This window comes from Malaya genurostris, chromosome 1 (assembly GCF_030247185.1).
Source record: "Malaya genurostris strain Urasoe2022 chromosome 1, Malgen_1.1, whole genome shotgun sequence".
Lineage (NCBI taxonomy): Eukaryota > Metazoa > Arthropoda > Insecta > Diptera > Culicidae > Malaya > Malaya genurostris.
This window is the reverse complement of record NC_080570.1, coordinates 152409820-152433971: the sequence shown is the minus strand read 5'-3', so window position 1 is coordinate 152433971 and position 24152 is coordinate 152409820. Positions and strand designations below refer to the sequence as shown.

Sequence of the window (24152 nt, the reverse complement as noted above, 5' to 3'; positions counted from 1 at the left end):
GACTTATTGTTGTTACATATCAATGACACTCCCAAGTCACGAATCTAGAGCTTCTTCATATATATTTAAATTTCAGAGCAAACCTAAGGAAATTCTGAGTCTGGCATTTAACTCAAACCGCCTTCTACCTTTGCATGCTAAAGTAAAGGAACCTTTTTGTTCTAATTAATTTTTGGATTCCCCAAACTTACAAATCACAACCTCAGTGTTCTCAGGTCATGAGCTTCAATAATTTTGACAGTTCACTCTACAAACAACTGCAAAGGAGAACCCTACAAGCAATGTGTTTATATTGTTTATCAGTTTGAAAGTTTCATTAACTTTGTCTTGGTCGAAATGCTTCAGTCAAGGGACATGCAGGGACCTTTGTTTTATGTGACAGCACTGCAAGTTCTAAATTATTTCTGGATTCTCAAGAAACCCACAAACCACTATTTCAGTATTTCTTGATCTTTAGCTTCCATAGTCTGTGAATCGCTTTTTTTTGCTAAGATTCATGATCACCCTGTTCAAATAAAAGGGACATGCAGTGACCCTATTTTATATGATTTTGACTTATTATTGTTGCATATCAATGATACTCCCAAGTCACGAATCTAGTTTCTGCATTGTTGGGTATATTTAATTTCAGAGGAAACCTAAAGAAATTCTGAGTTTGTCTGCCATTTAACTAAAAACGCTTTCTACCTTTGCATGCTCAAGTAAAGTGTTATCAGTACATAAGCTTCATTAGTTTTAAGAGTTCACTCTAACAAAAAATGGTTTAATGTTTATTAAATTATTTCTGAATTCTCATAAAATCAGTATTTCCGAATCTTCTGCTTCCATAGTCTGTGAATCGCATTTTTTTTGGTTCATATGCAGAATCGTACTGTTCAAGTGAGGAGAGCCATGCAGCGACCCTATTGAATCCAGTTTTGGGTTATTGTTACACACCCATAAAACCTACAAGTTACGAGTTCAGGGTTTCCCCATTCGTAAGCTCATTTAATTCCAGAATAAACCGTAGAAAACTCTCAGTTTGCCATGCACTTCATTCAAATCGTGTTTTCACATTCACGGGCTCAAGTAAAGGAACCTGCCTTCATTTTTAGTTCTAATAGATTTTTGAATTCCTTTGAAACTCATAAATCCTCGTTTCCAGGTTCTAGTTTCATTCATTCAAGAGCTCACTCAAAAAAAAAGCAGTAACGTGGAACCTCATAAACAACGAACACATGTTTTTTTATCCGCTAGGAAGTTTCGTTACCTTTCAGAGCGTACAACGCACATTGTTGGACATGCATTTCGCTCTGGTAGCTCTCTAGCTTGATCCAATTACTTCCGTAAAGGGTCATGCAGCGACACTGCTTCATCCGACAGTTGACTGGGCAGGACGATTAGTCTAGTATAACAGATCGGCTGAAAAGTTCGTATCGTTTCTATGAGAGGGCGCCACTAGAATTAAATCAATACCATTTTCAGTTAGTACCAACCTTCAAAAGATACGTGTATAAATTTGACAGCTGTCTGATTATTAGTTTGTGAGATATTGCATTTTGAGTGAAGCTACTTTTGTTATTGTGAAAAAATGGAAAAAAAGGAATTTTGATGAAAAAAGTGCACTACTTTTTGATGAAAAAAAGTGCCGCCGATACCAAAAAATGGCTTGATGAGTGTTATCCAGACTCTGCACCGGGCGAAGCAACAATTCGTAAGTGGTTTGCAAAATTTCGTACTGGTCATATGAGCACCGAAGACGATGAACGCAGTGGACGTCCAAAAGAGGCTGTTACCGATGAAAACGTGAAAAAAATCCACAAAATGATTTTCAATGACCATAAAATGAAGTTGATCGAGATAGCTGACACCCTAAAGATATCAATGGAACGTGTTGGACATATTATTCACGAATATTTGGATATGAGAAAGCTTTGTGCAAAATGGGTGCCGCGTGAGCTCACAATCGATCAAAAACAACAACGAAAAACCATGCTGAAATTGAACGAATTGGGCTTCGAATTGCTCCCTCACCCACCGTATTCTCCAGATTTGGCCCCCAGTGACTTTTTCCTGTTCTCAGACCTCAAGAGAATGCTCGCTGGTAAAAAGTTTAGAAGCAATGAAGAGGTAATCGCTGAAACTGAGGCCTAATTTGAGGCAAAGGACAAATCGTACTACAAAAATGGTATCGAAAAGTTGGAAGATCGCTATAATCGCTGTATCGCCTCTGATGGCAATTATGTTGAATAATAAAAACGAATTTTGGCAAAAAATTGTGTGTTTCTATTAAACGATACGAACTTTTCAGCCGAACTGTTACTATAAGCACGTCATTTCAGTCGGTCTAATTCCAGATCCATATTCTGGAGTAGAATTGAGTTCTCAGTTTCAGATACAAAACTCAGTTCTAAAATCAGTGCACCATTCAGTTCCAGAAATACATCCAGATCCAGCGTCCAGATTCACAAACAAACAACTTATGATTATGGTTTTCGATATTTAGAAATGTGAATGATGTATGTCAGTTTTCTTTTCATATTCATGTCATTTAGTTATGTCTCTGACATTAAAGAAAAATAATTAAATCGACTTTCTGGGATTGAAAAATTTAGTTTTTCAAAATCGAACAAAATTTATTTTTATGCCAAGAATCTCAGAATTGCATGAAACGTTATCCCGATTTTTTTTTGAAAAAATCGACTTTTTGGGACAAAAAGAAATTTAGATTTCCGAAATCGAACATAAATTGTTTTTTATGCAAAAAGTCTCATATGAAATTGCATGAAACGTCGGAATTTAGTGTCACAACGAAAAAAAATTTTTTTGAGATTTTTTTATGCGAAAATTCTCAGAATGGCATGAAACTTCTAAATTTTGGATTATCATCCCAGTTTTTTTTTGTTGGAAAAATCGACTTTCTGGGACTGAAAATTTTTGAGTTTTCCGAAATCGATCAGAGTCCTCAGAATTGCATGAAACGTCTAGATTTAGTGTCATCTCGAGTTTTTTTTTAATCAACTTTCTGGAACTAAAAAAAATTGAAATTTCCGAAATCAAACAAAAATTTTTTTATGCGGAAAGTCTCAGTTTTTTTTGGTAAATCGACTTTCTGGGACTTTAAAAAATTGAGATTTCCGAAATTGAACAAGAATTTCCCAGAGTCTCAGAATTGCATGAAACGTTGAGATCGAGTGTCATCTCGAAACAATTTTTTTTTAAATCGACTTTATGGGACTAAAAAATTTTGAGATTTCCGAAACCGAACAAAAATTATTTTTAATACAAGAGTTTCAGAATTTAGTATCATCACGTATTTTTTTTATGAAAAAATCAACATTCAACATTTGATGCAAAAAATCTCAGAATTGCTTGAATCATCGAGATTTAGTGTGATCTTGAAAAAAAGGATTTTGTGGGATTAAAATATTTTGAAATTTTCGAAATCGACCAAAATTTGGAGATTTCCTAGATCGAACAGAAAAATGATTTTGAAGCGAAAAGTTTCAGAATTGCATGAAAAGTCAACATTAAGTGTCATTCTGAAGCTTTTTTTTAAATCGACTTTCCGGGATTTCAAAAAATTGAAATTTCTGGAATTGAAAAAAAAAATTGTTTAATGCCAAGAACCCTCAGAATTGCAAGAAACGTCAAGATTTAGAGTCGAAAATTTTTTTTTGAAAAAAAACCGACTTTCAGGGACTAAAAAGTTTTGAGATTTCCGAGATCCAACAAAAATTCGTTTTGATGCCAAAATTCTCAAAATTGCATGAAAGGTCGAGATTTAGTGACATCCCGAAAAAAATGTTTTTTGAGAGATATTGACTTTCTGGGACAGGAAAATTTTGAAATTTCCCAAATCGAACAAAATTTTGAGATTTTGGAAATCGAACAAAAATTGTTTTGATGTCAAGAGTCCTTAGGATTGCATGAAACGTCAAGATTTAGTGTCATCTCGAATTTTTTTCTTTAAAAATCAACTTTCTGGAACTAAAGAATTTTGAGTTGTCCAAAATCAAACAAAAAATTTTTTTGTGAAAAGTCTGCGAATTGCATGAAACGTCAAGATTTTAGTGTCATTTCGTAATTTTTTTTTTTTTGAATAAATCGACTTTCTGGTACTAAAAAACTTTCAGATTTCCGAAATCGAACAGAAATTGTTTTTGATGCAATAAGTCTCAGAATTGCATGAAACGTCAAGATAGTCTACTTTCTTGAACTAAAAAATTTCGACATTTCCGAAATCGAACAAAAAATTGTTTTGATGCGACAAATCTTAGAATTGCATAAATCGCGCATCTCAAGAACACAAAAAAAATTTTTTTTGAAAAAAAAAATGTTTTGGACTACAAAAAATTGAGATCTCCGCAATCGAACACAAACATTTTTTTGATTGCAAGAGCCTCAGAATTGCATGGAACGTCATCCCAAAAAACGACTTTTTTTAATATCATTTTTGGAGATTTCCGAAATAGAACGAACATTTTTTTTATGCCAAGAGTTTCAGAATTTCATGAAACGTCAGGATTTAGTGTCATTCCGAAATATTTTTTTTTGAAAAAATCAAATTTCTGGGACTTAAAAATTTGAAATTTCCGAGATCGAACAAAAATTGTTTTTGATGCGAAAAATCTAAGAATTGCATGAAACGTCAAAATTGAGTGCCATCCCGAAAAAAAATTTGAAAATAATAAACTTTCTGGGACTAAAAAATTTTGAGATTTTCGAAGTCGAACAAAAATTGATTTTGATGCAGAGTCCTCAGAATTGCATGAACGGTCTAGATTCAGTGTCACCTCGAGTTTTTTTTTTGAAAAAAAAATCGACTTTCTGGTACTAAAAATATTTTTGAAATTTCCGAAATCGCACAAAATTTCTTTTGATGCGAAAAGAGTCAGTTTTTTTTGGTGAATCGACTTTCTGGGACTTTAAAAAATTGAGATTTCCGAACTTGAACAAAACTTTTGCTGGTGCCAAGAGTCGCAGAATTGCATGAAACGTCAAGATTCAGTGCATCCCGAAAACAATTTTTTGAAAATAATTGACTTCCTAGGATTAAAAAATTTTGAGATTTCCGAAGTCGAACAAAAATTATTTTTTGATGCGACAAGTCTCAGAATTTCATTAAACGTTGAGATTTAGCGTCAAAAGTTTTTTTTTAAATCAACTTGCTTGGACTACACAAAATTGAGATTTCTGAGATTTTTTTATGCCAAGAGTTTCAGAATTGCTTGAAAATTTTTTTTAAATCCACTTTCTGGGATTTGGAAAAATTTTGAGATATCCGAAATCGAAATGTTTTTTTTTTGTCTTGGAATTACATGAAATTTTTTCGAGATAACTCCAGATCTCTACGTTTCATGCAATTGAAAGATATTTGGCATAAGAAAAATGCCACTAAATATCGACGTTTCATGTACTTCTACGAAATTAAGTCATATACATAATTACATCTTCTGAATCGGGAAGGCTTGACATTAATTTTCTAATCTTGATAGCTAGTTTTAAAGAAGCCTAAGTTCATCGAAATTCGTAGATTATCTATCGAGGAATTTTAGACAATGGGAAAAGTGCAGTGCAGACGATAACGTCACTTATGCCATCATATCTCCGGAACCAAAAGCGACAGCGATTGGACCTTCGATATAGTAGCTTTCAAACAAGCCTAAGTTTGTTGAAATATATTCAGTCATCTTTGAGATAATTGCGTGGTAAAAAAAAGGCGGGTGGGTAATGTCAGAGACATAACTGGATGTCGTGAATACGAAAACAACTGACATGTTCCTTAACACTTCCGAATATCAATTAGTTGATCAATTGTATGAATTATGCAAGCATTCCCCTTTGCACATTTTCCGCAAAAACAAAGAAGGCTTCACTTTTTATTGAGAGGCTTGTTTCTACCTTATTTCGTTTGTAGCTTTTTCACTAATGGGCGGTCCTAACGGCTATAAAAATATCCGCATTCAGAATTTTAATGTTGATTATTTCATTTCGGATTTGCATAATTTATTGAAAGAAACTATCAATATGCTGAAGGGACTCGTTTCTAGCATTCAGAAAGGTCAAATTGCGTAATTCTCTACGACATTAAACTCTGGAACATTTTTCGCAAAAACAAAGAAGGCTTCACTTGATCTCGTTTACTGTGAATTTCACACAGCGAAAAGTGCACAAATCTAAGCAAACTGTTCTTGATTTGCAGTAAACTGAGGATATTTCCCTACGATTTGCGAACAACAAATCCTAATAGTTCTTTAGAAAACTTTTAGAGCCATTAGAACGGCTGATTTTGTGCAATGCTCTCCACCGTTGTTTTTTTTCCCAATGCTAATGACTGGCAGCTGTGACGTAATCGCTCTTGTCGAAAGCGAAACTAGCTGTGCAGACGACACAAAACACATCTGCTCGCAGTGGCGATAGAATCCAAACTGATTGAATTTTTGTTAAGAGATTTCCTTTTATGTGATTTCGTTTGTAGCTTTTTCACTAATGGGCGGTCCTAACGGCTATAAAAATAGCCGCATATAGAATTTTAATGTCGATTATTTCATTTCGGATTTGCATAATTTATTGAAAGAAACTATCAATATGTTGTAGGGATTCGTTTCTAGCATTCACAAGGACCAAATTGAGGAACTCACTGCGATATTCACCACTTCTCGGAACATTTTTCCCGGACGATTTGTTGTACATCAGCAGATATTTCGTTCTCTTCCTTAGAACGCGTTCTGATTGGCTGGTGTTGACATGGATCAAATGAGACAAGTTTTTCAATAGTGTACTATTGAAATACTTCAATGCTTTTGCTATACACGTTTAAATTGAAAAATTTCGATTCTATTGGTAGTTAGATTATATAAATCCTTTCACAGATCACTGAGCTATGAGCTTTAAAAATACGAGAAAGGCAAACGCGCCATATGAATTATCCTCTTCGATACTCGTTTATACCAAACATTTCAGAAAAGTATAATTTTGAATTATTTGAGACTATGTCACAAATCTGAAAATTTTATCATAAAATTGTGATCATATTTCCGATGGCATGTCGCAAGAATTATGTTGATTCATTAGATACAACAATAGATATTCACGATCAAAAACTTATCACTCTCTCAGAGGGTAAATTTTGAAAAGGCACCCCATAGTAAAGTAAGTCGTATTCACGACAAAAGAACCGATTTGAAGAATTCTGAAATTAATAACTGGATCTGAGTTCAAGAATTAAATTTAGAACATAGAACAGACTCAGAACTCAGTTGGATTTTAGTTCTAGAACTACAATCATTTTCCAGAATCCAGTTCAGCACGCAGACTCTGAATTCTAAACTCATATTCCGGAACTAAGCTCTGAAATTTGAAGACGATTTTTCGCCATGAATAAAAAATGGGTTGTATAGAGGTACAGTAAAGTAAATTCCGCATAATTCTTTAGGAGTATTATTATGGTTTTAAGAACAACCGAATAGAAGTCTGGAATAGAGAACTGGACCCTGAGTTCAAGACCTAAATTTAGATCCAATAACAGACTCAGAATCCAGTTTCAGTCGCTGCTGGTTCTCGCCTTGGTGGCCAGCAAGCGAATGAGAGATGCGACCTGAGCGTTTGAGGTTTTTATTAACCACGCAGAAGGTGCATTCTCTGTCGCTGCTGGTTGATGATTCCACTCCCACGACGTCTGCTTCCATCGAACGCACGAAAAGAAATGATCGATTTTCGACCACGGTTCCCCTTTTATACGCATTCAGTTGAAGATATGTGCCTGACTATCTCAAAATCGTCGTCCTTGCGCGAAAAACCCAAGCGAAAGTAAAAAGTTTTCCGCGTTGTTTTCAAATTTTAAGAAAACTTAATTTTTGAGTTGTTTGTGGTTATCGCACACTGTTCAAAATATTATCCTGAATTCCTGATCATATTTTTGATGAAATGGTGAAAGAATTATGTTGCTACCATTAATACAAGTCGAGATATTCGCAATTAAGTTCTGCCCATTCTTCCATATGGCTAATTTTGAAAAGGCGCCCCATAGTAAAGTAAGTCGTATTCACGACAAAATTCGTTTAATAGAGAAAGACAAAAACAGGGATTTCAAAATATGTAATATTGGAAACTCGATGCATAACCTGAAAATCTGAAGCAGTCTTTGGCATCATCATAATGGAAGGATTTTTCCCCGTAAAAAAAACAGCTCACATCTCACAAAACCAGTTTGTTATTGAAATATAATCCTAGTATTCACAACACAATATAATATTTTCGTAATCAGAATTTTCCATTGTTTCCAATTGTTCGTATGCTCTATTCCGAAAGTATTTAGCTTTCTTTCGAAAAAGCCGATCAGTGAAACTGCCGAGGTTCGTCAATTTTGTTCCTATTACGAAAGAACCACCACCACCACTACAACAATCAGCCAACCAATGAGATTACTAGAAAACGAGCTACGATCGTCGTGATACGTGAGAATGTATCAGCCCGAGACCAGATTGCATCCAACAAGGAGCACGTCAAGAATTTATGTATGCAAACAGACTTACACATTGTGTAACAAAGTCAAAACAAAAAAAACCGAAACCGAAACAACGAAACAAAACGGAACTCACGGCACGGCCGATCGTGGTGTTAGTGCGCTTCTTTCTTTTATGTTCGATGCGGTCGGGCGGCGGAGTTTCTTTGCCTGCCTGCCTACCCCTGTTGTTCGGCACTCACCCTATTAGGGATTTTCTTTTTCCACAAAGAAGCACTACAAGAGACACCTCGTGGGAATTCCAAGAGTTGTTGTTACATCGAGCTACTGGCGTCTGAGCCGTCCGTGACTTTTAATTCTGAGGCCGATAGTAAATTTACACCGTTCAAGTTCAAGTGGCTGCCTGATAACTCACTTGACAGACAATGGCTCATTTAGCAGATAACTATGGACAGTCCGCAATTATCTACAAGCCCAGTTAGTTACCCAATAATTCATCCATTCCTGCATTGAATCACTGCCCCCGAAGCAGTTATGTCTTTTCTCGACGATGGTCCTCGTTTCGAACAAGACACTGCTCCTTGTTGTGGTGTCACAACCAGTCAGCCGATGTCGGCCTCGAAGGGAGTATTTCATTACACGACCGCACCTGAATAATACATATCTACCGGAGTTCGCCCACTGCACAAAAGGATCAGTAGGGTTACCACCAGGGGGTTTTCATGGATGGACACCAACGTATCGCCCATCACTGGAAATTTCAACCAAAATCCTGACAACACTGAACCGAACAATTCATTGCACCCTCGAATGTCTTTTCCGGGTAAATCCACACTTCACATACGTCTGAACCGTAAACTGGACAGTGTCTGCAATCTTCTTCAACCTTGCGGTCATATCGTTAGGGCCAAGACAATTAGCAAAGGACTTTCGAGTGCCTTCGCCGGTACTAAACAAGCGCCTTTTGCTACTACTACAGGAACCGGTCCGGCCCGACCCGGTGGTAGGGTACTCGGATCAAAGTGATTACAATGCAAATAGACGGAAAATTGCTGCCGTTTCCTTTGGGTATTCCCTGCCGCTGGACTGACCTTTTCTTACTGACTGACCCCCGATAGCACCTAGATTCTAGTAGATTGCGGTGAAAATTATGCGAATTCCCTTAGCATCTAATTATGCCGGCGGTCGGCCGATCAAGTAACATCTGTTCCGATCCCGTCCGGAGTTCGGGTCCAGTGGCCGAAGTCTAACCTTAACCTTGTTCCGAGAGAAAACCGCCGAAAGGACACGGATCGAAACACGGGTCCAATCAAATAAGGAAACGAAACGGGAAGGTGAATGTTTTTTACCTGCTTTCAGCATGATTTTGCGCACCTTTCCCTTCTCTTTCCAGTCTCATGGAAAAGCGTTGGAAAATTATTCGCCAAATGCAAATCGGTTTCGGAAAGGGGTTTTGTTTTGTGTTTCGCCTTTTGTGGGTGCCATAGTAGCCAAACACACTCTGGTACCGGAGCTGGTGCTGGTGGGGCTTCTCCAAATCGCAGCCGGGAATAATATGGAACTCGAGTCGAGAAGCCAGGGGAGAAAATAAACAGACCCCGGGTTGTTTGTTGTTTGTCTCCCGCACAAAAGAAAAAAAAGAGAAAAAAACGCACCAACGTCGCCTCGCTCACTTCCGAAGGACGAATAAATAAATAGATTTTCTGGAAATTTGAACTTATTGCGGGTAACAAAAGTAAATCGGAAAATTTGACGGAGGTGCTTTTGGCCTTTTCCAGCGTTCGAAACTGTTTACAGCCACTAGGATTCGGTTCACCGGCTGAATCTGCGAACAAAATCAAAAATGGCTCGAACGGAATACCCCCCGGTCTAGTCTGTCTGAGCAAAACAAGAAAGCACAAAAAATGGGAGAAACACTTCACGCGATTATGTTGGTTTCTTTGCCGCAGTATGACTATTGATTTTTCGCAAGGAACAATGATCGCCGAAGAGGGGGAAATCCATTCGTAGCAATGCTTCCACATTAAAGATTTATCAGTTGACATGTTCCGATGTATTCAGATGCTTTGATAACCTAATCTTGAGTTGAAACTTGAGATATGTGATAACTAACTCATGTTCACCGAAGTAAAATATGCGGACACCTTTAGATAACCTGTGAAGCTTCTCAATTATTTAGTATCAAGGAGAACCACAAAGCTAGATTTTTCTGATGAGTGTATCGAAAATGAGCTATCCACATACATTTGTGTTGTACGCATGTTTTGTGATGTTTTTTATGCTCAGATCACAGCATGCTGTGCGTTTGGCTGCCAGCTTTCGTTTGTTTACTTGTTTGTGCGGTTGAAATTCTGCATTATCAAAATGTCGCGTATTTAAAAGCAAGTGAAAATTAAGGTTCTGGACACATGGCTAAGTGAGAAAGGTATTACTATGCGAAAATTGGCGAAGCGGTTTGGAATTCACCATGCCAGTGTTAAAACCATCATTAATAAGTTTGGGGAACACTATTCTTTGGATGAGCTACCAGGAAGAGGCAGAAAACCCGGTTCTTCTAACGCGAAACTTCACCATAAAGTGATATCTCTAATCATGAAGAACAAATCAATGTCAATACGTGATTTGGCCAAATAAGCAGCAACGAGTGTCGGAATGATCCAGCGTATCAAGAGGCGAAATCACCTGAAGACCTAGAAGCAGAAAATCTCGAAACAAAGGGTAGAACAGAAGAAGCGAGCAGCAACAAGGGCCCGGAAATTGTCTTCGCGTCTTTTGCAGTGTCCGGATGGAGGAGGACTCAAAAACCCTTCCAGGTCCACAATACTTTACTGTCGTCGTTGGGGAGGATGTGAGCGATGTGGACAGGTCGATTTAAGTGGAAAAAATCGGTCGAAAGGGACTGGTATGGCAAGCAATAAGTTCCTGTGGTTTGAAATACACCATTTTTTACACTACCGGAACTATAAATGCAGAAATCTATCGATCTGAGTGTCTCCAGAAGAGATAGATGCCTTTATATAAGAAGCATAGTACACCTCCACTGTTTTGGCCGTATTTAGCGTCAGCTCACTATCCCAAATGAGTGGCTTGCGGAAAAGGGTATCAATTTCGTTGAGAAAAATATCAATCAATCAAATTGCCCTCAGCTTCGACCCATCGAACGTTACTCGGCAATCGTGAAGAGGGTCTTCAAGAAGACTGGTAAGGCAGCTGGGAACATGCAGGAGTTCAAAAAAATTTGGGCTCAAGCGTCCAAAAAATGCGATGCAACACTTGTCCGGAACATGATGAAGAGCGTTCGATCAAAAGTTTGAAAATTCGTGATGAAATAACTAAAATTTCACCCGGTTTTCATTATGCTCAAGTTTAAACTCGTACAATAAATCAATCAAATTCTTAGTTTGAATAAAATATCGTTTTTTATCACAATTCGAAAGAAAAAATAGTGGATAGCCTTTTTTCGTTACACTCCTAAAGTGATGCTCCTCCAGAAATAACATGCTTGCTGGGGGCCTTGTATCGCAAGTACCGTTCACAATTTATACACTATTTTCAGTCTATTTCGACGTATAAGGAATTGGTCTTGCAAATTATTTCCTGTACTGGAACTGGAAGGTGTCATTCGTCACTCTGATTATAGACACTCTAGAGCTACCAACCTAAACATGGATGATTATTTTCATAGGGTCCCCTTTGCTTATTGCAACGTCGCGAAGAAATGGTATGCATAATGTACACTGCAAAAAATTAGTATTTCTTTCAAATTCTATTTCAATAATTCTAGAACCAGTGTATCCTTTTGTAGTTTCGTCGAATTCGCTGAGTTATCGCGTAAGTCAATCAGTAAAATATATCCTTTATTTGAAAATATTACGAATTATTCAATTTAGTTAGCCATGTTAATATATTTTTCTTAAACTATATATGATTCAGATCGAAACGGCATCATTTAGTGGGCTTAGTTAAAATGTTTAGGGTTATGCATTTTGGGGCTGTGAGTTGGATGAAGATCCAACCCGATAAATGTAACTCAATGAAGAATTGGGCCAACATTTGAAAGACATCGGCAAGAACCAAAACTATGTTCCACATCAACTGACGGTAAGACTAATGTTACATCAAAAATTCATTTATAGAATGATGCTTTAACGGTTCGAGAGTAGCACTATTCTTTATAGAAGAGTCGTGTGAAACGAAAAGTGTATTTATTTTCAGGTTCTAGGCAAAAGAACCATCATGACTTTCTCCTAGTGAGGCCTGCCCAATCGCTGAACGTTTGATGAAATCAATGCCGGTCGGTTCGGATAGTAAATGCTAAAAGACCTCTATCACTACTTTCCGACATACCAGAGACTTGAGCGATTCGCATTGTTCATATGCCTAAGCCCGACTCCTCTGGTAGAAGGTGAAAGTTAAGTTACTAAAAGATGTCTGCTTGCTTAAATGACCCTCTGTCACGTCTCTCCTTTTCCGTTCTATATATTCACATCCTTGCTCTCTCTTGAGTACTATCATTCTATAATTTTCATTTTCTGTGGGGTTGGGTGAATATCGCATAAAAAGAAAAAAGAAATATTGACTTGGTCGTCAAAAAGAAAGAAATCAATGTAGTGTGAAGCGGTTGAAAAGGATCGCTACCGACAGAAATTTTTTTCAAAAAAGCCCCGAAAACAACATCGGAAAGAGCCTGAAGACACGGCAACGTTCTTTTGTAACACGAGAACGTGTCATCTCTGCCCACTTCACTGATGAATGGACATTGCAGGAATTTGCGAAACAATAACGCCGCATTCACCAGTCCTTGCCCCGTCCGACTGTCATCTATTCGCATTGATGGAATTGCGATCAGCGCTCAGCGTCAATTTCAAAGAAGTTGCAAAACAATTCGTCGAATGGTTTGCCTCGAAAAGAAAAACCAGTCATAAAAGGCAGGGTAAGTAATGTCACAGACATAACTGGACGACGGGAATACGAATAAAAGTAAATGGCTTATTGACGACAAATATTTTCTACCACCCAATTAAATAACGCGGAACAAATGGGAGTAACAAAATAGCAACGTACTGAATTTTTTTGCAAACATTCAGAAGGACCAAATCGTGGAATTCGCTGGAATTTTTTTTTTGCATTTTTGTGGAACACGAAGCAGTCAAATACTGGCTTTATTCCCACTCATTTGGTGCGAATTTCGCACTGCGAAAAGTGCACAAAGCTAATAAAATTATTCTACTTTTGCACTAAACTGATGGTTTTTATCTCCAATTTGCAAAAAAGCAATCTTTATAATTCTTTAGATTACATTTGAAGCCATTAGCAGGGCTGATTTCGCATGTTTCCCATCTTCGTCTACTTTTCTTTGCATTTTGCTCCAATGCAAACGGCCAGCAGCAGGATGACGCAATCGATCTTCTTTGAAGGGAAACTTTGAAGGCTCTGCGAACGTCCCGCAATTGATTCAATACGGAACTGAATTCTGAAGACTGCAACTGGACCTGCACTAAATTTAATTCCGAAGTTGTATTCTGGTCCACCTGAATTCTGAACTTAATTTCAGGTTTAGAATTCAGTTTTAGAATTTAGTTTCAGATTACAGGCTCAGAATTACAGTTGACTCACGTATTCTGAAATATTTTTCATTGTTGAAATTTACGTAAATTTACGAATCAGCACGAGAGACAAACATTCAAGTAATTCTAGTAATTGTTGATTGGTTTTAATCAGGCATATCAAGTTATACGTTTTTTTAGTCGTGTATGTTTTCTATGTAGAAAACTTCGTGCATGTAAGAGACTTACCAAATTACTTTTCCAAGAATTGTCTCTTATGAAATGCGACTTTTTTTACGTTTTATTTTAAATGGAACCACTGTTTGCATTCTTAAAATTACAGATGCAGATTAATCCTCATTTCCCCTAACATATTTTGTTTACTATCCTTAATAAGCAAATTGAAGTTAGTTAAACCAAAATAGAAAATTAAAACAATGACTGAAATGATTCAATTATTCCGTTTGCAAAAATTCGACCATATCTGGTGAGTTCTAGAATTCAAACTCGAAATCACAATCGAATTCACCATCGAGTTCATGAGTAACTAAATAAAATTATCGAAAAGAAAATGATAATCGTACTTGAAGTAACAATTCCTAGCGAAGTTGAGACACCATTACGATCAACAGTCCCGTCTTCCGTGAACGATTCAGAGTTCATTCACCAAGCTCCAGTAGGTACTCGCTAGGAATGTCGCTCAATTATGTTCCCAACACCATTATCATGACTGACTGCTGATCGATGCTTGTGGTCTCCACAGCCTACAATTAGCAATTATAGCCGGTTCGGACAGTAAATGGCAAACGACCTTTGCCTTTACTTTCTGACATATCAGAGACTCGGATGACTCGTATCTTTAAGATGCCTAAGTTCGACTCCTCTGGTAGAAGGTAAAAGTTTAGATACGAGAAGCCTTCTGCTTACTTAAATGACCCTTGTTATTGGTAAGACCCTTTTCTCGAGTCACCAATTTTATTGACCGCAGAGATTCCTTTCTGCAGCCACCAATGTTACTGGCGATAGAGACCAGTTTTTTCTTGGCTCCTCTTGGGGCCACCAATGTTACTAAGGGGTATCTGGATGAAGCCTAGTGTAATTGTTTCGCAGCCGGATAGCTCTCGTAGCGGTCTATCCACCTTGAAATCAATTCCACTTGGGCTGTTTTCGGATGAGTAACAATTTCCCCCTGACTGCAGTGAATTGCAAGTGATTTATTTTAACAAAATCTTAACTATATATACAAGTATTTTCCTTACAACAAATGTAAATGTTGCGCGACATTAACCGCAACATTCTCGGTTTTCCCTTTCTATCCCATTGCGGGATCCTAACTCACACTGATATCTAGCTATGTCAGCGCGCGCATCTAGTTTTACCTGCTTGTTTACAAAGGTATTATTTACTTCATACATCCTGGTGCGCGGCTCAGACCGATGCTGTTTGTTTACATATTTTAGTCCTTATCGAAAGCTGAGCGGAAAGATTTTATTGCTCTAAATGTGGAAATTCCTATATTTGGCCCTAGACCCGCTTGAAGAGCGGCTTGTCTCGGCTTGCACACAAATCATAAATCTATACCTGCTTTATTGAGGTACTACAACCGCTTGAAGAGCGGTTTAGTTTTGTTCATTATTTTCTTAATACTTTACAATGTCTAGACCCACTCTTTGGGCCATCGGATAAATCCCTGTGGTTTAATTATAAACTGATATAATTGAATTATTAAACTGATATAATTGCATTACTAAACTGATATAATTGCATTACTAAACTGGTCCGTAACATTCCGGCCCTGATAAATTATTAAATTTATTAAATATGAACGGACCATTTATATATGATTCACTTTCATTACAGCTGTGACTCGACTTCTGAGTCAGTAGTTCTAGTTGGATGACCTCTACGACGAGCTATTGATGATCCCTCTGCGTTGGACCTGGTTCCGATGTTCGACGTCTTCTGGTTAGATTTGTGTTTCAGAATTTTGCACATCAGTAAAACACAAAGTGCCGTTATTATAATTCCGATCAGGAATAATAACGCGCCAATCCAAATACGATGATAAACGTTTATCGGTGCCTCAGTTTCCACTATATCTAGAAAATTCTTGTAAGGATTCACCGACCATGGTGTTGTTGATCTTTCTGTCGTCGTGTTGTCAATATTCAATTCGATGTCAATCTGTGACCTTGGCTTAAAATAGGTAAACGTTGCCTTGTTACTAATTTCCATGGTTGCATAAATTGTTTCCTTTTTCGCTTGTATCTTGCATTCTGGTGTCATCTCGACAATTGCTGCTTCGTATGGCGGTGAAATTATTGTATTTTCACAATGAACTACGATCGTGCTGGGATTATTCGTATAATAAAGTACAGAGTTCCGCATAGGAAGATGTATTAGTCGTGTATAGTTACCAGGTAATCGATTAACTATACATCCGCTTTTTGGTTCCACATGTAATATTGCAGCAGATATGCAGTCGGGTGCCTTTAATATTTTTGGTTGATTCATGATAAAATAACTGCTGTTTAATGCTACCATTTCCTTCGTCGAGTAGAAGTATTCTCCTTTGACATTTATAGCAATATATGGGTTTTCTACAGAGATTATTGTTTTATTCTCGTGATGTGGGATGGCCACTACATTGAAATTTTCATAATTTTCCTTATTTATAATTACCGTCGTCATGGTAATCATTATTGTGCCATTCACTATCTTTGAATCATATTGAATTGCAGAAGCTTATATCCATTCTAAAAGCTTATATCCATTCGGCAATTTCTCAGTAATGTTATGCAATATTTGCTGATGTTCTATTTTATCCAAAGGATAGGAACGAATCCTTCTATATTTTGCCAATATTTCGTCGATTATTTCCCGAGCAAGAAATACTATCTCCATGGCTTTTCTTTGAGTAATAGCTACACGGTCTTCTGTATAATGAACCTTTAGTTTATCCATTCCGTCATGAAGGATAGAAATCCTGCTTGCAAATGTGTCTCCCATCTGTGCTGCTTTTACATTCATTAGGTTCACAGAATGTGCTATTTTATCGAACCTTTCATCTTCGTGTATGCGCATAGCTTGAATTTCGTCATCGACATCGTTTCCACCAAATAATAAGTCCTTGAGAAATCCTAATATTCCTCTTCCTCTTTTTATTCTTGTAGAATACTGAATCTCCAATTTTGCATTACTTGCCTGACGTTGTAATGATGTTACTATTTGTTCCATATTGCGATCTCTTGTTAGTTTTTTCATCATAGCCAATGCCGTAGATAACTTATGGTGAATTTCATCAATAGTATTCATGTCCTTTTCCGGGATCACTTGTGTATTTAGATTCGTCTTCCATGTTCCTCTTTTGAGGATGCATGTTCCATAATGGTTGAAAATCAACCCGTCCTCTTCAATTGGTTTTATTTTCAAAGTGCTTCCTAATGATAAAAGTGTTACAAACATAATTATTAATTTCGGTATTGTACCAGTGAAGAGTCGAATGCGCTTTTTCTTTTTCACTAAACCATTTGATTCTTCCTTCAATTTCATACTATCAACTAGTGCTGTATCTTCTTTATTTTGTTCAAAAGAAACTGTTTCTGATATCGCCTCGGTATTATCAATCGATTTTGTTTTCATGTTCCAAGCAACTGCTGATATACCAGAGTCGACTGAAGATGATTCGATGACTGTTTCGAGTTTTCTGATTTCTTTCACTGTATTTTGTTTACAACCTTCTTCCTTGGTGGGATCATCTTCTCGATCAGTGTCCATCATTTGCGCGTCGACATTTTCCTTCTCAATTGGTGTCGCAATTTTAACAGTCTTGTTATATACCATTACTTTCATGACGTTGGTTTCAGGCTGCCCTCGGTTGTCACAATCTCTCCACAAAATCCTTTGAGCATGTTGATCTTCTGGACTTATTTTGACTTGGTGGAACATCTCCTTGATGCCTCCACAGACCGCAATTGCTCCTTCCCGGAATCTTATTAATACGCCAAATAATGAAGTAGTGGCGTCCGGCCCTGATAACAAGGCTGAGTTAAAAGAAACTCCCTGTACACTAGCTGCTGCATCAAACACCAATCTTGGTTTAGGTGGCAGTTTATTTTTACTCTGAATAATGAAGTGTGGAAGATAATAAACTCGTGGTGCTGATAGATTTAATTCCGACTGTGTCAATTTGCGTATGTATCCTTTCCTTTCGTAATCGATAAATGTATTTGTCGCCCAGTTTTTTAACTCAGAGTCTCGTTGCAACGTTCTTTCCATTGACACCAATCTTCTCATAGCATTTTTATAACTTTCCGGAATTATTGTATGATTATTTTTCCACAATAGGCCAATCTCGTACCGACCATTTTGATAATTCATCGTGGATTTTATTATCGAGTCTGCTCTTTCTTCTTCGATCGATTTGGGCAGTGTTTTGACTGATTTGACACCAAAATCTTCTGTGGAAAAATATTTCTCCATGACTTTTTCCATTTCTTCTTCTTTTTGTGTCAACATAACGTAATCACCTTCGACAGTATGTCTAGTGTTTCCAAAAACGAACCATCCTAGTTTCGTTCGTAATGCTGTTGGTTCATTTGCTTTCCCAATCCGTTTTTCAAACGGAGTTAAAAGATGACTGTGACTCAGTCCAATAAGAATTGTCGGTTGTACATCCTTATAGGTTTTCAATGGAATATTCTTCAAATATGGATACTCAGTCTGCAGTTTTTTAACATCCATTGATTGCTTAGGCAGTTGAAGATTGCTGATCGTCCTTACACCCTTAATAGTGAACTCCTTGTTGGATTCGCCATGAATTTTAAGTTGAACCCGGCGGCTCTCCTCCTCATTTCTGGTGACATTTTGTGTCCATTTAAGCATTAGTGGATCAGACCTTCCTTGTAGCTCTAGTTCTCTAGCCGTATTTTCGTCGAGTAGCGTGAGTGACGAACCGGCATCCAAAAACGCATACGTTTCAATTTTCTTATTCCCGTTGCGCAAAGTTACAGGTACTATTTGGTAGAAAACGTTTTGTTTGGTGTGTTCGTGGTGGTTATTTAATTCCACCTCTTGAATTTCTTCATCCTTTGGTACCTCTTTTTTCGTGTATTTGTTGTGTAGTAACGGGTGATGCTTTTTGTTGCATCCATCTATTCCGCAGCATTTGGTTTTTCTACAGTCTCGCATTTTATGATTCTTAAATACAAGACAGCTCAAACATAGTCCTGATTTGAAGGCCAGATTGTTTCTTTCTTCTGGCTTCAATGTTTTGAATTTGGTGCATTCAGGTAGTGTATGACCATCACTACACATAACGCATTTATCTGCATCCTTGCTTTGATGCATGTATTTTTGATTTTCGCTCTGGTTCTTTATGTGATGCGATCATCAACCTGCTAGTTCTAGCATGAGGCTATAGCCATTCATTTAGATCCGATAGTGTTTTTATCGGTGTATCATCTTGGTATTGGTCCTCGTGCCATTTTATTTGTAAACCATATGGTAACTTTCGTACCGTGTCTTCCACAAGTCTGTGGTCTATTAGATACTCTTCTCTGTCTAAGAGTGATACGTTGCAGACGAGATTATCCAATGAATCGGCTATCTCTGCTATCAGATTTCGATTATCCTTTTTTATATTAATCAAATCTGCCAATAATTCTTTATAGACTAGTTCGGGTCTTCCGAAATTTTCCTCTAGTCTCTTTATTATTTGATCCACACTGTTTGGATCCATCATTAGTTGACGCACGCTTTTCTCTGCGTTGCCGTACAACACGGTCTGGAGTCTAGTGAGATTCTCCAGATTGTTAAACAACCCCTCTTTGGTTGTTTCCAAGAATATTTTCTTGAATTTAGGCCATTCCTTGGCCGAGCCTCCATATTTGGGCAAACTCATAAGCACTTGTCGTTTCAAATAAACCGTCCAATCGGGCTCTTGTTTGGTGGGTTTTATTCCTGCTGCCGATGTACCTGGTACAGGCTCTTCAGTTTCTGATTTAATTGTCTGTATGGATTTTATTAATTGTTCCATCGCCATTCTATTTTCCCGAAGTATTTCCTGGATGACGTCTTTATTTAACGATTGTTTTTGTTGAGTTTTCAATTGAATAAGTTCCCTTTCTGCGTCTAAACATTTAGGGCATATCCATCTTTCTTCCTCTGGTGGTGAAGTTGAAAGTTTCACACACTTCAGATGGAACCATCGATCGCATTCGTCGCATGCGATCATGGCTTCTTTTTTATCAGCTGCCGTACACAGACGGCAACTGCCATGGGGGTTCGGTCGATATGTCGTGAACATCATGTTTCTAGCTGTGTTTAGTTCACGAGCTATCCCTTTCGTTGCTAACGAAAGCCTTCTATCGTGCTGATAATGTGAGTTCTCGTCCTCTCTGGAGGACACCAATGTTACTGGCGATAGAGACCAGTTTTTTCTTGGCTCCTCTTGGGGCCACCAATGTTACTAAGGGGTATCTGGATGAAGCCTAGTGTAATTGTTTCGCAGCCGGATAGCTCTCGTAGCGGTCTATCCACCTTGAAATCAATTCCACTTGGGCTGTTTTCGGATGAGTAACAATTTCCCCCTGACTGCAGTGAATTGCAAGTGATTTATTTTAACAAAATCTTAACTATATATACAAGTATCTTCCTTACAACAAATGTAAATGTTGCGCGACATTAACCGCAACATTCTCGGTTTTCCCTTTCTATCCCATTGCGGGATCCTAACTCACACTGATATCTAGCTATGTCAGCGCGCGCATCTAGTTTTACCTGCTTGTTTACAAAGGTATTATTTACTTCATACATCCTGGTGCGCGGCTCAGACCGATGCTGTTTGTTTACATATTTTAGTCCTTATCGAAAGCTGAGCGGAAAGATTTTATTGCTCTAAATGTGGAAATTCCTATATTTGGCCCTAGACCCGCTTGAAGAGCGGCTTGTCTCGGCTTGCACACAAATCATAAATCTATACCTGCTTTATTGAGGTACTACAACCGCTTGAAGAGCGGTTTAGTTTTGTTCATTATTTTCTTAATACTTTACAATGTCTAGACCCACTCTTTGGGCCATCGGATAAATCCCTGTGGTTTAATTATAAACTGATATAATTGAATTATTAAACTGATATAATTGCATTACTAAACTGATATAATTGCATTACTAAACTGGTCCGTAACAACCCTTGTCACGTCTCACTTTTCCGCACTTTATTCTTCACATCCTTGCTCTTCCTTGAGTACTATGGCTCTACGATTTCATATTCTTTCTCCTCTTATAATCTCTAGTTAGTTTGATATCGTTAAAATACCGAAAAAAAAAATTATACCTAGAAGCTTACGGTGCCGCCCTTTCTACCTTACCTGTGACAAATCCGGATCGTCGCTTATGTGCTCCTCCAAAGTCATCGAGATCGGTGTTCTGGACGCTACGGTTGCCACCATCAGCAGTACCAGAAACGCTGTAGCGGTGGTGGTGGTGGTGCCGATTGGCCCTCGATCAACGGCTCCACCAACACCAACCCATCTGAACGCGGCGGTGATCATGTTGTATGGCACTTCACCGATCGTTTTTCTTTTATCCAACACTTTTTCTATAGCGCACAACCACCAATAAAACACACCTGCAAGATCGGTCCACTTATTTGATGATCACTCACGCAAACCACTTCACTGCTTGGCTCTTGGATTATTATTTTTTCTGTATTCCTTGTTGTTGTTGTTGTTGCAACAACTATTTCTCACCGAGCCCGCTTGGCTGGCTATCGAACTGAACGTTGAATGCCTAGTGCTGGGAAACGGTGAATCATTCACCTTTCCACTGTTGTCGTTGCGCAAAATTGCCAACACAAGCCCCCAAAACCCGACGAAATGAGCGAACAAAACAAAAATGCAATTATTCAATCAACTTCCTTTCAGTTAACGTGAATCCGAAAACACAATACACAATGTGTAGGAACATGCGGACACGCGAAATAACAACGAAAAAAAATAGAGGTTCCGTACTTCCGTCACACACCACCGATCGGTCACAGACAAAAAACTGAAGCCTGAACGGCCAGAATAGTGACCCTTCTGCAGAATACAACACACTCGACGGACCACCACTCGCCTCGACGATGACGACCGGAACGAGCGGCACCAACCGAACGTCAAAACGATACCGGTAAAACTTCGCACCGTCAAATGTTTGATCGAACAAACGAACCTGGGTGACCACCAGGACGGAACGGTAACCGAGGCGACTATTTATGAAAACGCCGCCTACACACCACTATTTCCCCAGTCGGAATATCGCACGGAACCAGAGAAAGAAAGTGTCGATCAGCAGCCGGCAAGCAACCAAAACCTCAAAACAAGTTCTAAACCGAACGAACGTCACCCACAGACTGAGAAGCCTAACTGAAGGAGGGTACGCTTCTACCGCTCGGTGAGTTGCCGGTTGTATCGTTCGCTCACCACTAGTGGCTCACTGGCTCATCGAATGCGATGTGAAACGGCGAGACGGTGCGTGAGCAAGGCAAATGCAATAGCCATTCGTGGCTTCAACCCTGACAAACGCGCGTTGGTTTTATGGCAGCGGATTGTGAGAGAGAGAAATCGAATGAATGAATGCGCGCCGGCGGAGAGTGGCTGCTATAATTCATAGTGTTCCGCTCTGTTCAGTTGTTAAAAGATTGTTTGTTTCCAGCTGTTGGAGAGCATAATGCAGATGTTTGTAAACAAAGTTTTGCATTACTGAGCGTATCATTCGCAGGTAGAATAAAAGGTGATAAAAGGTGGACAATTTAAAAGGGTAACTAAATACAGATACAGATTGGTATATGCGGCCCGGTAGAGAATCCCGGTGTGAATGGTTTTTTGATTTCCGCTCCTAATAAACAAAAATTTCTAGATTTTAGCGAAAGAATCCGTAAAAAAGTCTTCGTGGTTGCATTCAATAACCTAATTTTAGGTGAAACACTACCTACTTGTAGAATACTTCATACTACATCGAGTAGGATAACAACACATTTTTTTATATGGAGAAAACACTCATTTCCACATTATTTTTGAAGCAAAAAAGACGGGTGGGTAATGATAGAGACATAACTGGATGACGTGTATAGGAACTAAATGCAGAGAGATCGGTATACACGACCCGGTAGAGAATCCGGATGTGAATGGTTTTGTTTTCGCTTCTAATAAAAAAAAGATTCAGGATACTTAGCAAATGTAAAACGGTTCTAAAGAGTTTCCGAAAGGCACATGTAAAACTATACTGAAAAGTGAGTTATATTTACTCACTAGTAACCGAATTTCTGATTGAATGCGGCTTACTTATTTTTGGCTCATCGAAACTCTCGATATTGGTACACTGCTAAAAATCGACACTATTTTAAAATCATCAAATGAATGCAGCATAGTTAGAGTAGAAGTTTTTCTAGACCCCAACGTTTCTGTTTGATTATTTTTTAATTTTTGGTGATTGTTCAAAGAGAAAATTACGATTTTTCACGATAAAATCCGCCATTTTATAGCTGTGAAACCTCCCCAAAGTAACAAACAACAAAAAGGAAAACGTTGGGGTCTGGTTTTTTATATGTAGAAAGTGTGTGCAACATTTGAAAAAAAAATTGGTGCAGTAGTTTTTGAATGACGATGGACACGGACTTTCAAAACCAGCTTTCGAGGAAAACGCGTTTCAAGGTTTTGGTCTATAAAATCAATGGAAACAATTAACTACTCCAGGGAGCCCGTGGGGTCTAACATTTTCAAAAATCACATTTTTTCATTTATAATTTATTATAACGGAACATTCCAAGAATGTTTTGTCAAGTTTTGAAGTCAATCGAAGTAGAAATCTTGGACCTGTGTGCCGAGGTCTTGCTTCTTCTTGGAATAAGATAGCCATAGATAAAGGTCCATAACTTCCAGAGTTTCGTTCCAATAGGCTTGAAAATTTCACATAAAATTCTTCAAATGTTTTACTATAAGAAAATATTAAGAAAATAATAAATGATTGTTCAAAAGTGTTAGACCCTACCCGCCCCTTAAATATGCAAATCTCTTCTAAATTTGTCTAAACCTTCTAAGCTTAGAGTGATTTAACTTCCATCGTTTTTGAGCATTGAAACCTAAAGAGACCAATAGCGAGATGGACCGTAAGCGGTC

The 24152-nt window shown here is 38.0% G+C and overlaps 1 protein-coding gene across 6 annotated transcripts in view; it reads right to left on the bottom strand.

Moving 5' to 3' along the window:
• Positions 1-22375, bottom strand: part of LOC131426203 (fasciclin-1) — a 467103-nt gene extending 444728 nt beyond the window's left edge. For all 6 annotated transcript variants that reach the window (XM_058588754.1, XM_058588755.1, XM_058588756.1 and 3 more), the window contains exon 1: positions 21363-22375. In XM_058588754.1, the coding sequence (XP_058444737.1) occupies positions 21363-21545 (183 nt within the window). In that variant the 5' untranslated portion in view covers positions 21546-22375. The remainder of the gene's footprint in view (positions 1-21362) is intronic.
• Positions 22376-24152: the final 1777 nt, after the last annotated feature.